The sequence below is a fragment of the Hyla sarda genome, chromosome 1 (genome assembly GCF_029499605.1).
Source record: "Hyla sarda isolate aHylSar1 chromosome 1, aHylSar1.hap1, whole genome shotgun sequence".
In the NCBI taxonomy this organism is placed as follows: domain Eukaryota; kingdom Metazoa; phylum Chordata; class Amphibia; order Anura; family Hylidae; genus Hyla; species Hyla sarda.
The window spans coordinates 237,106,669-237,122,365 of NC_079189.1; the positions used below are offsets into that span (position 1 = coordinate 237,106,669).

At 43.8% G+C, this 15,697-nt stretch overlaps 1 protein-coding gene across 5 annotated transcripts in view; it reads left to right on the forward strand.

The window, feature by feature from the left end:
- PSD3 (pleckstrin and Sec7 domain containing 3) overlaps positions 1-15,697 on the forward strand; it is a 574,055-nt gene that overhangs the window by 236,153 nt on the left and 322,205 nt on the right. For all 5 annotated transcript variants that reach the window (XM_056569232.1, XM_056569241.1, XM_056569238.1 and 2 more), the window contains one exon: positions 2,035-2,427. In XM_056569232.1, the coding sequence (XP_056425207.1) occupies positions 2,035-2,427 (393 nt within the window). The remainder of the gene's footprint in view (positions 1-2,034; positions 2,428-15,697) is intronic.

Sequence of the window (15,697 nt, forward strand, 5' to 3'; positions counted from 1 at the left end):
TTCCCACCCTAGGCTTATAGTCGAGTCAATAACTTTTCCTGGGTTTTTGGGGTGAAATTAGGGGCCTCGGCTTATATTCGGGTCGGCTTATACTCTAGTATATACGGTATGTATGTCAGAAACTTTCACAATGCACATGCTAAACATATGCCAGGAATCCTGATATCTAGCTTTCATATGTTATAAGAGTTGTTCTAATATGTTCATATACTTCATTGTATGAAATGTCAGGAAAACAGATGGAATCGTCTTAGCAAAGAAGGGTCCATTTAAAAGAATTAATGGTATTTATGCCTTTATTAATTCCCAAATTATAGTTAATTAGTTGGTTGTAATCCTTTAATCTTCAGCGATCACTACAGTAAATGAATACTTGTAACCCATATCAGGAACCGTATTAAAGAGCATCTGTTACCGTTTTAGCTTAGGCTATGTTTACACGTGTTGGATTTGCAGATCCAACGTGGATTCTTAAAAGAATCTACAGCAAAAATCCAATTCTGAAACTCTGATTCCAGCTGCAGATGTTTATTATGTCATGCTGATAATTATTTTTTAATTTTTTATTTGCTATTTGTGTATGGGATATAAAATGTCCTAAACAGTGCTTTAGAATCAATGAGGCAGATATATCAAAAGTGTCGTAATACAAATGCTGTCTTTGTTACCCCTAGCAACCAATCAAAGATCAGCTTCCATTTCTTAACCCCTAGAGGACCCATGACGTAAATGTACATCATGGTGCTCTGGTACGCACCATTAGGGCTGGGCGGTATACCAGTTCATGCCGAATACCAAATTTTTTGGGCTACACAATACGAATTTTCCCCCATACCGCAATACCGGTTGGTCCCCACCCCCTCGGGAATGTATTATCAGCCTGCAAAAGATACAGAAAATAAACTTTAAACTCGCCTACGTCGGCCACACGCTGGGAACTGGAACGCCGGACAGCCGTCAGCCTATAACCGGCCGGAGCGATGTCCCGCCCCAGCCAGTGATAGGCTGAGCCCACTGTCAATGTAAGGAGCTCTGGCCAGCTTCTTACATGACAGTGGGATCAGCCTATCACTGGCCGGGGCGCTCCGGCCGGTGATAGGCTGACGGCTGTCCGGCGTTCCAGTCCCCAGCATGTGGCCGGCGTAGGTGAGTTTACAGTTTATTTTCTGTATCTTTTGCAGCGCGGGCATAGGGATACAGCATACATCAGTGGTCTCCAACCTGCGGACCTCCAGCTGTTGCAAAACTACAACTCCCAGCATGCTGGGAGTTGTAGTTTTGCAACAACTGGAGGTCCGCAGGTTGGAGACCACTGGCATACAGTGAGTTCCAGTGCCAGCAGCCCCCAACAAAGAGGAGGATGGCAGTGCTTGAAGGTGACATCTGTGAGTAGTACCCCGCTGGGCTGTTCATTAATTGGGGGGGGCAGAACAGCGCTGGCTGGTCACATGATTTGGGGGGGGGGGGGGGGTCACCGATCACTGCGCGCGGGTCACATGATTGGGGGGATGAAAATACCGTTATATACCGTGGAATCGCCGTAAGTTAAAAAAATACCGTGATACACATATTTGGTCATACCGCCCAGCCCTACGCACCATTATGTACATTTACGTCATGATCATGAAGTGAGCACTGGAGCTGCACTTGCCTCATGCACAGTGGTCTCCACTGCTGATGGCAGCCAGGACCTCGCTGCTATTGACGGACATTAGCAATAATGTTGATGCCTGCCATTAACCCTTTAGATGTCGTGATAAATACTGATCACGCCATCTAAAATGTTAGTGGGGTTTTGTGAGACTCATCGGACCACCCGCAGCATAATTGCAGTGAGTAAAGATAGCTCTGTGCCGATCATAGGGGATCTTCTTTTATGGACTGCCCTTTTTTAATGGCATTGTGCCCTATGCCTGAGGAACGCCCCATTAGAATACCGCAAATAAATGACTACTTAATAATTCTCAGATATTTCTCAGTTATTTGTTATTGTGTGACCTAATATATACTTCTAATAAGTTATCTTTCTTCAAGTCCTAGGATTGTGGTCGATGACCAATATGAAGACACCTTTAGATCGAAGAGATGCTCTGAGGACTCCACAGATTTGTACAGCTCCCAGTTTGAGAACATACTGGACAATACATCATTGTATTACAGTGTGGAGTCATTGGATACCTTATACTATGAGCCAGATAGTTTTTTCAGCTTTGAGATGCCACTGACACCAATGATTCAACAGAGAATCAAAGAGAGCAACCAGTATCTGGAGAGGAATGTGTCTACCGATGTGGAACATGAGTTTCTTAAAGTTGACTCTGGCAGTGGAATAACAATGGGATACAGCAATGATGTCACCAATGGGTTGGATGATACAACAGAAGCAGAATTAAGTAAAACAAGTGAGGAGCTGGATATCTCAGGAAGGTAAGACACATCTCATTTGTTGCTTTAGTTCACAGTCTCATAGTAATTTTACAGTCTCTAAAAAGGAGTTTCTATATTAATGTAATTCAAAATCTAATGTTATATTGGGTGATACTTCACAGATTCTACCTTTCCTTTTGTTTGGATATTTAATTATGATGACCTTATCATCCAGTCACCTGAAGAAGAATAGCCTGAGAAGTGGCGGGAGACTGTTACTTTTTTGTTTTATAATGGCGGGAGACATTTTTGGTTTTTTATGGTGGGAGACTGTTACTTTTTTCATCTACTTCTCTCCAGTGCATCAGCAGTGCCTATGTTGTCCTTCTCTGGTTCCCTGCAGCAATTGTCTTCCTAAGCTGCAGCCTGATGTGTCATCTACGGAAGCACCAAAGTGTCAGACTGTGGCCCGGGTGCTCCCATAGACAACAGTCATGCTGCAGCTTCAGGAAGACTTTCGCTGCGGTGGACTGGAGCAGGACACCGGGGGCACTGGAGGGAAGTAGATGTTTATTTTTTATACCCCACACAATGGGCATAATTAGGAAAAGAAAAACTCCTGTTAAAGTTTTCCATTAACCAGTCTATTATTGTGCCAGTAGGGTATACAGTATTTTATACCCTTGATTTTGTTTGGTGAGACAGTCGAATACCCTGACCTCTGTGTTTATTATTTATATTTGACACATTTTGTATATTTTTGAACTATTATTCTTTGTTATTTAAAGGGGTATTCCAGGATTTTTTTTATTTGACTATACTACAGGGGCTGTAAAATTAGTGTAGTTCATAATATAGTGTATGTACTTTTTGTGTGAAAGTTTTTCTCACAATTCTTCTGTGATTTTCACCCCACTATTTATTTTTAACAGCATACACAATGACTGTTGTCTCGGATTTTTCCCAGCCTGCAATGTGGCCGAGACCTGACTCACTAGTCAGCTGATGACAGGGAGCCTGTTTGCTTCAATGGGTGGAGGGATCAATCTGCAACTAATGCAACAGCTGTAGGTCCCCTGATTGAAAACCACAGGTCTTTTGTTTCAATGGGTGGGGTGGCTGATGTGTGGGAAGGAGGGAATTGGAATTGTAGGATTTGTAGTCAAAAAAAGAAAAGTCAAACAGGAAATACCAGTTCACAAAAAGCTAGCCACAGTGTTATGGTAATCTCATGACATAGCCATTTAGCCCCAAGACAAGCGCAGATCCTTCCTAAGCATGTCCATTACTGCCTGCCAGGTACATACTAAAATCATCTTATGGTGGATAACCCCTTTAATAAAAAAACTAATTGAATTGAACGCGTAGAAGATATTTTACAGCATTAGTTTAGTGGTAACTAATTTTCAAGAGAAGTTGTCATGTGTGTACATGAGGATCAGCACTAAGTCTGTTTATGTTTCTGGTGTTAAAAAGTCACAAAAATTCACAACTTTTTGCAACACTGTCTTCTTTTCAAAAAGTGTGAAGGATGAAGTGTAAAAGGAGTGTGGCAGCAGCCACTCAAAAGCTGTACCCCAGTGACCTGCCATGAATACAACAGAAATACAGCAGAAACAGGCATTGGCATATTATTTCCCTATGCAGCATACGGCCCCCTCACTGCAAAGGCAGAATTGTTAAGGGGCAGCCGGCCCTTAATAAGTCTGCCACGACAAACAGAAGAAAAAGTTTACTTTAGGCCGGTGTGAAATACACAGGTCATAGTAAATTCTCCTTGTAATCCTTTTTTATAACAATTTTCTATGAAATAATATAAAATTGTAGTGATTTTTATAAGGCAGACTACTGGATGCCAACATCCAATACATCGTATGACCTCGAGAGTTGTGACCTCCACCAGTTTGCAGGTCTTTTTGTGACTTTTATAAAATTTCATGTAGCACTTTTGCAAGTGGACCATAAATATTCTAAACCGACAGATCATCTAGACCATAGGAATTAGCCTGAAGGAATTGTACTGTATTTTTAGGAGGTTTGTAATGACTAAACCAGGATAAAATGTGTGAAGCCTGCACCTTTTATGTAACTCTCAGTGCTATAAAGACCTCTTCATATAAATGGGACAATCTCCACTTATAAGGTGTTCTGTTCCGTCACACTATTCCAGTGACCGGTATTAAAACAAACGGGTCCATGAGTTGCTTGACACAAAGGGGTTCCAACCATCTATAGAATAACTGTGTGTGATGTACAGAATCTGAAAGAATACATTAATACATATATGTTATTCATTGGCTTTGGAGTCACTGTGAAAGTGGGTGTATATTACAGGGGTTAACAACCTATTGCCATTTCATGGACAACTCTTTATTGTAACAGTCATCCTCCATATGTTAGGAGTATGTCGTTCTACCTCATTGTAAGTCTTGTCTGTGTATAGGACGTGTACATGCCGATGGCTGCTAGTGATAGGAGAGACCTAATTCTACAGCAAGCTGATTTGCGCTTTCTAATAAGATTGAAGAATAGTTAAATATTCCCTCGTGTTTTACTTCCGGGAACCTAACCATTGATCAGACAGTGGTTAAGGCTGCAGGGTCTAATGGACTGGAATAATATAAATGATAGTATGTGACTGAAGTATCAGGAAGACAAGAGACAGTGAAGTGTCTGTATTGTTCTCTGGGAGGGTGAGTTCCTATTCTGTAGTATGACTACTACCACTACCTGTTCTTATGGGCTCGATCCTGTCAACATGCCTGTCTCTCACCTGCCCGTCATGCAGACACTGTCGGTGTCTTGAGTAAGTTACATGCTTCTCTATGGGTTTCTCTATTACTAGCTATCCTTGTTGGCTATGTGCACTGTGTTGGTGCCTAAGCTTCAGAGTATACATTGTGTTGTGAATCTTCTCTGGGTGGGTTCTGCTGTTGTTTAGCTTTTAGATTTTTCAGTACAGCAGTACATTGTATAATGATGGGTAAGGTGAATAGACCTATAATAAGTGAAGTAATATGACCTGTGAAGGGAATTCAGAAGTCACGTACCGCATGTGACTTTAATATTATACCATTAAAGTTATTAGAGTCATTAGAGGGCCAGTCGGGAGCCTGGTCAGGAACACATTGTTGGCCTCTTAGTCTGACTTTCTAATGTGCAATCTTGAGAACGTCTCAAAGTTCTCCTTTCTTAATACTTTTTACCCATATGCTTAAAGGGGTACTCCTCCCATAGACATCTTATCCCCTATAGTGATAGGGGATAAGAAGTCTGATCGCGGGGGTCCCACCGCTGGGGGGTCGCGTGGCTGTGACATGAACAGTGCGTGGCTGTGACGTCAAGAATCTCCGACCCGCATCGCCAGTCATCCTGCACGGAGCAAAGTTCGCTCCGTGCATCGGATGTCTAAGGTGCCACAGCGGACATAGCAAGGGGTCCCCAGTGGCCGGACCCCTGTGATCAGACATCTTATCCCCTATCCTTTGGATAGGGGATAAGATGTCTAGGGGTAGAGTACCCCTTTAACTTTGCGCCCCTTCCCATTTACATCTGACATTGCATGTTGTTATTGACCTACCCTGTGTATGCCCAGCTTGTTTGAGATACTAGAGGTGGCATGGCTTGCAGCTAGTTCAATGTTTTGGTGGTCTGGTTGCCATAATCCTTTTGTTACTGTTTTGTAAGGAAATGTATTGTAATAAATATTCCAAAGTGGTCTATCCATCTTTCATGGTAGCAATAATAAGAATTGTACACTTATATTACCAAACCTGAGATATCACTTTTTCCAGTGTATTTCTTTAAGCCGGCTGCAGACTCCATTTTTGTTGATGTTCAGTTTTCTAGAATCCACTATATTGGAGTACAGTAAAAACATTGAATACGGTCTTCATTCCAACAATAGGGTCTCAGTATAACATGTTATTTGTTTCTCTGATGACAGCTGCAATGCAATGGGATGTCACATTGGCTGTTACAAGCCCTGTACAGTAGATAACAAGGTATCGTGCAGTCAGCTATGCTTCTCTGACAGATAACAATGTGTTGCTGAGCTGTTGTATATAACCATACCATTTTTATTTTATATGCCTGTATGTGGATCATACGCTCATTCAGTTCTGTTGGTGTGATACTTCAGTGCCTTCCAGCTTACGTCCAGCATTATAACCAGCAATGAATTGATGTCATGTACTTACACCACTGATGCAAATCTATAGCATATAGTAGTCCGATAAAGAAGAAAATCACGGAGCACTCGCCACTTCAGATGCTGTAGACAGCATATAGTAGCATATAGCTTTATCCAAAATGTACTGTACTTCAGAGGGATATTCCATAGTCATTTGTCTGTACGTCAATTCACTGCAAAACAACGGCTCGCTTCTGTGGTTCCATGTGTATGGATTTCACTACATTACCGATGTCTCCAACAGAAAGCAAACAGCTAGAATCGTAGTTTACTTAGACTTTCTATGTACCTCAACTCAAAGGGTAGAGATGGAAATAATCACTCTTGTCTCCCATGATAAAATCTTTTACTTGACTTGAGAAAGGGTTAGGTTAAAATGACACCTCTGTAACCACAGACATAGGAAAAAGGAACTTTCAGAGTGGTTCCGAATCTACACAGCATGATGGCCGTACACCTTTAGAGAAGTGAAAGCATACACACATGTGGGTAATACAGCCTAGCAAGCTACAAAATAGCCAGCAATTATAGAAACCAGCTAAAACCATTACTTAAAAAGGTCTCTATATGAGCACACGTGTAGGGCCCCAGCTATGTAGTCAAATGATTTATTTGGTTCTTTGGGAAAGGCTTCCTACCTTTTTCTAATGGGATCAGATCATATATTTTACACAGACACTTTTTCAAACAAAGATATCTTTTATAGCAGATTTTTTTAGTGTTCCAATGAATGCAAAATTAAACAAAAAAGTTAAAATCCTATTGTTTTCTCTACACAGCTCATACGTAGACATGCGAGTTTCCCAAGATTACAACCTCCAGACAAACCATGTGTCTAGTCTGATCCTATATTCAGGTGTTATTCCAATCCCTCTACCCTCTCTTTTATACATGGTAACTCTGCTAAGTTCTTGGTTCTGTAGAGTCGGCAGCTTACTGGCGTTCCAGTGTTAGGGGGATGGGGTAAGTCCCCCTAACATGGATTGTGGTACTAAGCAGCAGCTTCTAAACAATGGAACACGTGGGCATCAGCAAGTAGCTGGAACTAAGCTAGTCTTATGTAAACTAAATACTTTATATAATGCTAAATAGCTTGACTGAAATAACAAACTGCTATTCCTTTACACAGAGTCCTGCATTACAAAGTATACATTAAACCCTACTGTATGGTTACCACCTCAGTCATTCATTAAACATCATCAGCTTTTAGCTGCCATTACGCATTAAATGGGTACCTATGTCGGAGTGGTGTCACTGTGTGGCATCCTTTATTTCTTCTGTGGAACACGTCACAGTTTATACTGTATATACAATACATCATCCCCCAGTCATCATCCAGACCCCCCCCCCGTCATCATCATTCCCTGTCAACCCCCCCTGTCATCATGCAGACCCCCCGTCATCATCACCCCCTGTCAACCCCCCTCCATCATCATCACCCCCTGTCATCATCACCCCGTCATCATCACCCCCTGTCAGACCCCTGTCGTCATCACCCCCTGTCAATATGCTCCCTGTTATCCTCCAGACCACCAACCCCCCCCCCCAGTCATCATGCAGACCCCCCTCTCGTTATCTACTCACCTCCCCAGTTGTTGCTCTCTCGGTCCTGTTGCCTAGTAGCTGTAGGGACCATACGCATACTGGTAGGGAGGGTGAGACGGTCCAGGCTGTCCATTTTCACCGGGAAGCCCTCTTCTCCGCTCTGGGCCAGCCCCGGGCTAGAGATGCTGCATTGCTGCCGCCGCGTAGGGACTTCCGTGTGCAGCAGACATCTGTGACGTCAGGGGAGTCCCTGCGCATTGATGTCCCTGCGTGGTGGCAGAAATGCAGCGTCTCTAGTCCGGGTCCGGCCCGGAGCAGAGAAGAGGGCCTCCTGGTGAAGATGGATGGCCCGGCCCACCCCCCACCGGTATCCCTGAAGCGACTTTTTTCACTCGAGTAGAAGCCCAGGGGGCGTTTTCAGCTCGAAAGACCGTGCTGAAAAACTCTGCATATACTTGAATATATACGGTACATTAAACAGAGGCATAAAGGTGATATGTAAATACCCTAAGAAAGCAGTCATAGAGAGAATGAGGATGTAAGTGTTAATTCCTCAAAAAAGGAAGTGGAACCATAAAATGGATAATACACAAGCAATATATCATTGTTCAAGTAAACTGTGTCCTATACATTTTTTTTACTACATTACTCTGTAAAGAATAGTGCAGCAGACTTTTTTATTTTTTTTATTTTTTTATTTTACATCAAATAAGTGTGAACCGGGACCTGTACCACCTGAATGGAGGCCAAATAACACTTTAGGCCTTTGTCGGTAATTGAGGTCCATGGATATACTTCGCACATATGCTAAATATTCACTACTTATTTAGTATGAAAAGAACCTTCCAGATCATCCCACCAGTGCTGGACTGTGCTGGACTATTTTTGTACTTGATGGAGAATAATAATAATGATAATTTTTATTTATATAGCGCACACAGATTCCACCGTGCTGTACACTCAAATTGGTCCCTGTCCCCATTGGGGCTCACAATCTAAACCTATCAGTATGTTTTGAAGTGTGGGAGGAAACCGGAGTACTCGGAGGAAACCCACACACACACAAAGAGAACATACAAACTTTTTGAAGATGTTGTCAGTGAAACCCGGGACCCCAGCGCTGCAAAGCAACAGTGCTAACCATTGATCCATCTTTCTGCCCCAATTATCGGGATTTTCAGGCCAGTGGGTGTCAGATTAAAGAACTTTTCAGTACATGTATTTTTCAACAAAAGAGTTGTATGAATCATAGCGACCTAAAACGGTGAAAGATATACCTCACTTCCTGCCATCTTACATACAAATTTGCAACATCAATAAGTACATACTATGATAGTCAATGTCTCAATCTAGGTGGTTTAACTTGTGTTGGGGCTCATGCAAACTGAGTAAATTCTGTTAGAAATGTCCTCACTAAATAAGCCTTGCTAAAATCAGCACTTATTTCACACAGAATATTACAATGGAAATAAGCATTGGAAATCAAAGTCCTATTCTAGGTGGATTCTGACAACAGAATGTACATGTTCATTCTGAGCTGAATATCTGTAGTGTGCTTGGCCCTTAAAGGGGTACTCCGCTGCTCAGCGTTTGGAACAAACTGTTCCGAACGCTGGAGCCGCCCCCGGGAGCTTGTGACGTCATAGTGCCACCCCCCTCATGACATCACAACCCCCCCCTCAATGCAAGTCTATGGGAGGGAGTGTGACAGACATCACGCCCCCTCCCATAGACTTGCATTGATGGGCGGGGTTATGACATCACGAGGTCCCAGCTGCAGTGTTTGTAACTTTTGTTCCAAACGCTGAGTAGCGGAGTGCCCCTTTAAGGTATAAGCCATGTCATATCAAAGATACATAAACACTGTCACCATTTAGGCTTGGGAAACAGAAACATGTGTAAGAACACTGCAGACTCTCCAGTTACCTTTCCTGACTGCCCCATATATATGCCCATCTGGCTCAACCAGGCACGTATATGTTCTTATGACTTGTATCACGTTGGAACAAAGCATTGAATATCTTGAAATTCCAATGCCCTAAGGTTTTGCTGTGAATAAAGTATTGGGTCTCCCTCATAAACTTTACATATTAATCAGCCAGCCCCACCCAAACTGGCATTTCTCTGGGCAGAATGATGACCTGTCAGATCGACATTTGGCACCCTCTCCACCTCCTGAAAACCAGAAAATGATGCACTCAAATACAGCATCTTGACTACTGCCTTGTTTTCTTTAAGAATGTAGCTCAGCTACCGGGTCCTGTGTGGTGGCTGGACAACTTTTCTGTCCATAATATGGTGTCCTATGGAGAAGAATGTGATGATAGCCAGAGCACTTTACTCCCAGGCTCACCACTTGATCAAACTTGTTGCAGAAGTAGTCTTGGAGCAAGGGCTGCCATCAGAAATTTCGGGGACCCTTACACAGCTTCAAGCCTGGGCCCCCATCACCCCCCTTTAGGTAGGTAATGCCCCCAGTATACAGTGACCTCAGTAGATAGTTCCCCCATGTAAGTCATGCAGGTAGGTAGTGTCCCCCAGGTAGATAATGCCCCCAGTTGAGTAAAAATGCCCCCAATTATACTCTGGGGTCACATTCAGTATATCGATAGTGGGTAATAATGCCCCCAGCTAATTAATAATACCCACAGTTAGGGAATAATGCCCCAGTTATTTAATAATGCCCCTCACATAAGTAATGCCCCCCAGTTGAGTAATAATTCTCCCAATTAGGTAATAATGCCCCCCAGTTGAGTAATAATTCTCCCAATTAGGTAATAATGCCCCCAGCTAGTTAATAATACCCCCAGTTAGGTAATAATGCCCCTCACATAGGTAATGCCCCAAGTTAGATAATAATGCCCCTCACATAGGTAATGGGTAATGCCCCCAGTTATGTAATAATGTCCCTCGCATAGCAGGTAATGCTCTAGTAGGCTAAAAATGCACCAGTTAGTAAATAATGCCCCTACATAGATTTTCTAAAAAAAAAAAAAAATTATCCGCTGACCTTTCCGACGATCCATCACGCGGCCTACTGTGCAATATATGCTCTTGTATGTACATTGCGTACGCTATTTGGGAAATGTAAGTACAGTAGCCGGAAAATGCCATAGCCTGTACGTACATTATGTATGCAATTTGCGTACTGTACGTCCAGAAGCTGGAGACCGCCGTTTAAACAGCAGTCTCCTGCTTCTGTGCTTCTGCTGCTGCAGGGGGGGGGGGGGGGGGTGTACAGCGGGGCCTGGGCCTTCTGGTAACCCGGGCCCCTTACTGGTGTACTGGATGTACCCCCCTGACGGTGGCCCTGCTTGGAGCCCATGTCCTGTAAACAGCCGGACTGATCAGTGAGTCAGAGAATGAAGTGCATAGCCGTCAGCTTCTCCTGGCTCTATCTAGTGATTAGTGGGGGTCTCAGCACAGACACCCAACTGGTCAAAACTTTTCACACATCTGTATGACATGTCAACATTTTTTTTTTTAAAGTGACATTCATTCTTTAAGCAACAAACTAGCTATACACATGGGTGATTTTGTTGGTAACAAATTCACAGTTGTTTTAGTAAGAAGATGACTTTATCCTAAAACCCACCCCCAGCTGGTCACTGAAGCAAGGCTTCTGCAAATTCTCTAGAATTCTGTTGTGAACTGAATGTAACCGGAAATCATTTAAAGAAGAGGTGGGTCATAGCTAAACAATGCTTTCACAAATTACAGTCAGACATTCCTGTAGTTATCCTAAGTCATTGTTGTCATACTACGACCTAGATGTGTTGAGCAGTGTAAAATGGAGACAGAGAAAAAAATCAAGGGAGCGGTCTCCGATCTTTCAACATATTCCAAATATGACTCGCATATGTTTAATAGTGTAACTTACATTTAGTGAATGGTCCCCAAACTGACCACTCACCAACTTCACAATGCGTATCAACAGTAAATAACCGGTCTGTCACTACGCTTCTTTCGGAATGGGAGTCGCTTTCTTCCGCTATTCTGAGATATATATAGAATCAAAAACAAAAAAAAATTAATAAAAGGAGCGGACAGCCCACTTTTCTTTGACAATGCCGCAATTAGTAGCAGTATAATGCTTCAAATGACTTACTTCACCGAGGGGTCCTTATGCTCCTGTGCTGGCTTGCTTCCTAAGTCACACTCACAGCCTCTTCCCACTCTTCCCAGTCTCCAGCTGTTTCTTTCCTCTTGCCGATATTCTTTCCTCTTTCCTCTCTGTTAGATGGAAGGTTCTTAAATGTAAAGACACAGCTGTCCAAAAGACCATTTATTGCACATGGAACAATTAACCGTTTGTCGTCTAAGGACGAGTCGGCTCATCCTTAGATGGCAACCTTTGTATGGCGCGGGCTCCGGACTCAAGACCGCCCCATACCTCCCGGCCACCAGCTGACGACTGTAGCTTGAGGCCGGCGTTGATAGCAGACATGCAGCGATTGCTGTGGCCGGCTATTAACCCTTTAGATCGCCGCTGTCAAAGTTGACAGCGGCATTTAAAGGGCCATTTAACCCCTTCAGGACGGAGCCCATTTTGGCCTTAAGGACCGGAGCGTTTTTTGCACATCTGACCACTGTCACTTTAAACATTAATAACTCTGGGATGCTTTTAGTTATCATTCTGATTCCGAGATTGTTTTTTCGTGACATATTCTACTTTAACATAGTGGTACATTTTTGGCGATACTTGCATCCTTTCTTGGTGAAAAATCCGTAAATTTGATGAGAAATTTGAAAATTTTGCATTTTTCTAACTTTGAAGCTCTCTGCTTGTAAGGAAAATGGATATTACGAATAAATTTTTTTTTTGTTCACATATACAATATGTCTACTTTATGTTTGCATCATAAAATTGACGTGTTTTTACTTTTGGAAGACACCAGAGGGCTTCAACGGTCAGCAGCAATTTTCCGATTTTTCACAAAATTTTCAAACTCAGTATTTTTCAGGGACCAGTTCAGGTTTGAAGTGGATTTGAAGGGTCTTCATATTAGAAATACCCCATAAATGACCCCATTATAAAAACTACATCCCCCAAAGTATTCAAAATGACATTCAGTAAGTGTTTTAACCCTTTAGGTGTTTCACACGAATAGCAGCAAAGTGAAGGAGAAAATACACAATCTTCATTTTTTACACTTACATGTTCTTGTAGACCCAATTTTTGAATTTTTACAAGGGGTAAAAGGACAAAATTTTTACTTGCATTTGTAGCCCAATTTCTCTCGAGTAAGCACATACCTCATATGTCTATGTAAAGTGTTCGGCGGGCGCAGTAGAGGGCTCAGAAGCGAAGGAGCGACGAGGGGATTTTGGAGAGTACGTTTTTCTGAAATGGTTTTTGGGGGGCATATCACCTTTAGGAAGCCCTTATGGTGCCAGAACAGCAAAAAACCCCCACATGGCATACCATTTTGGAAACTAGACCCCTCGGGGAACGTAACAAGGGGTTAAGTGAACCTTTATACCCCACAGGTGTTTCACGACTTTTGCATATGTAAAAAATAAATAAATGTTTTTACCTAAAATGCTTGTTTTCCCAAAATAATTTTATTTTTAAAAAGGGTAATAGCAGAAAATACCCCTAAAAATTTTAAGCCCAATTTCTCCTGATTCAGAAAACACCCCATATGGGGGTGAAAAGTGCTCTGCTGGCGCACTACAGGTCTCGGAAGAGAAGGAGTCACATTTGGCTTTTTGAAAGCAAATTTTGCTCTGGGGGCATGCCGCATTTAGGAAGCCCCTATGGTGCCAGGACAGCAAAAAAAAACCACATGGCATACCATTTTGGAAACTAGACCCCTCAGGGAACATAACAAGGGGTGAAGTGAACCTTTATACCCCACAGGTGTTTCACGACTTTTGCATATGTAAAAAAAAAATTTTTTTTTTTACCTAAAATGCTTGTTTTCCCAAAAATTTTACATTTTTAAAAAGGGTAAAAGCAGAAAATACCCCCCAAAATTTGTAACACAATTTCTCCCGAGTACGGCGATACCCCATATGTGACCCTAAACTGTTGCCTTGAAATACGACAGAGCTCCAAAGTGAGAGCGCCATGCGCATTTGAGGCCTAAATTAGGGACTTGCATAGGGGTGGACATAGGGGAATTCTACGCCAGTGATTCCCAAACAGGGTGCCTCCAGCTGTTGCAAAACTCCCAGCATGCCTGGACAGTCAACGGCTGTCCGACAATACTGGGAGTTGTTTTGCAACAGCTGGAGGCTCCGTTCTGGAAACAGTGGCGTACCAGACGTTTTTCATTTTTATTGGGGAGGGGGGCTGTGTAGGGGTATGTGCATATGTAGTGTTTTTTACTTTTTATTTTATTTTTTGTGTTAGTGTAGTGTAGTGTTTTTAGGGTACAGTCGCACGGGCGGGGGGGGGGGGGGGTTCACAGTAGTTTCTTGCTGGCAGTTTGAGCTGCAGCAGAAAGTTTGCGGCAGCTCAAACTTGCAGCCAGATACTTACAGTAATCCTCCGCCCATGTGAGTGTACCCTGTACGTTCACATTGGGGGGGGGGGGGGGACATCCAGCTGTTGCATAACTACAACTCCCAGCATGCCCGTTGGCTGTCGGTGACTGCTGAGAGTTTTAGTTTTGCAACAACTGTAGGCACACTGGTTATGTATCACTGAGTTTGTGACCTAACTCAGTGTTTCACAACCAGTGTGCCTTCAGCTGTTGCAAAACTACAACTCTCAGCAGTCACTGACAACCAAAGGGCATGCTGGGAGTTGTAGTTATGCAACCAGCAGATGCACCACTACAACGCCCAGCATGCACTTGAGCTGTTTGTGCAAGCTGGGAGTTGTAGTTATACAACAGCTGAAGGTACACTTTTCCATAGAAAAAATGTGCCTCCAGCTGTTGCAAAACCATAAGTCCCAGCATGCCCATAAGGGAATGCTGGGAGTTGTGGTGGTCTGCCTCCTGCTGTTGCATAACTACAGCTCCCAGCATGCCCTTTTTGCATGCTGGGAGCTGTTGCTAAGCAACAGCAGGAGGCTGTCACTCACCTCCAACGATCAACGCCGGAGAGTCAGTCCCTCGTCGTCACCGCCGCCGCCGCTGCTCCTGGGGCCCCGATCCCAACATTGACGCCGGGGATCGGGGTTCCCTAGCACCCGGGGTGCACGTCCCGCACCCGCTCACGTCCTCCGGAAGAGGGGCGGAGCGGGTGCGGGAGTGACACCCGCAGCAGGCGCCCTGATTGGTCGGCCGGTAATCCGGCCGACGAATCAGGGCGATCGTGAGGTGGCACCAGTGCCACCTCACCCCTGCAGGCTCTGGCTGTTCGGGGCCGTCAGAGACGGCCCCGAACAGCCAGTAATTCTGGGTCACCGGGTCACTGGAGACCCGATTGACCCGGAATCGCCACAGATCGCTGGACTGAATTGTCCAGCGATCTGCGGCGATCGCCGACATGGGGGGGCATAATGACCCCCCTGGGCGATATGCCGGGATGCCTGCTGAACGATTTCAGCAGGCATCCGGCTCCGGTCCCCAACCGGCTAGCGGTGGGGGCCGGAATTCCCACGGGCGTATGGATACGCCCTCGGTCCTTAAGGACTCG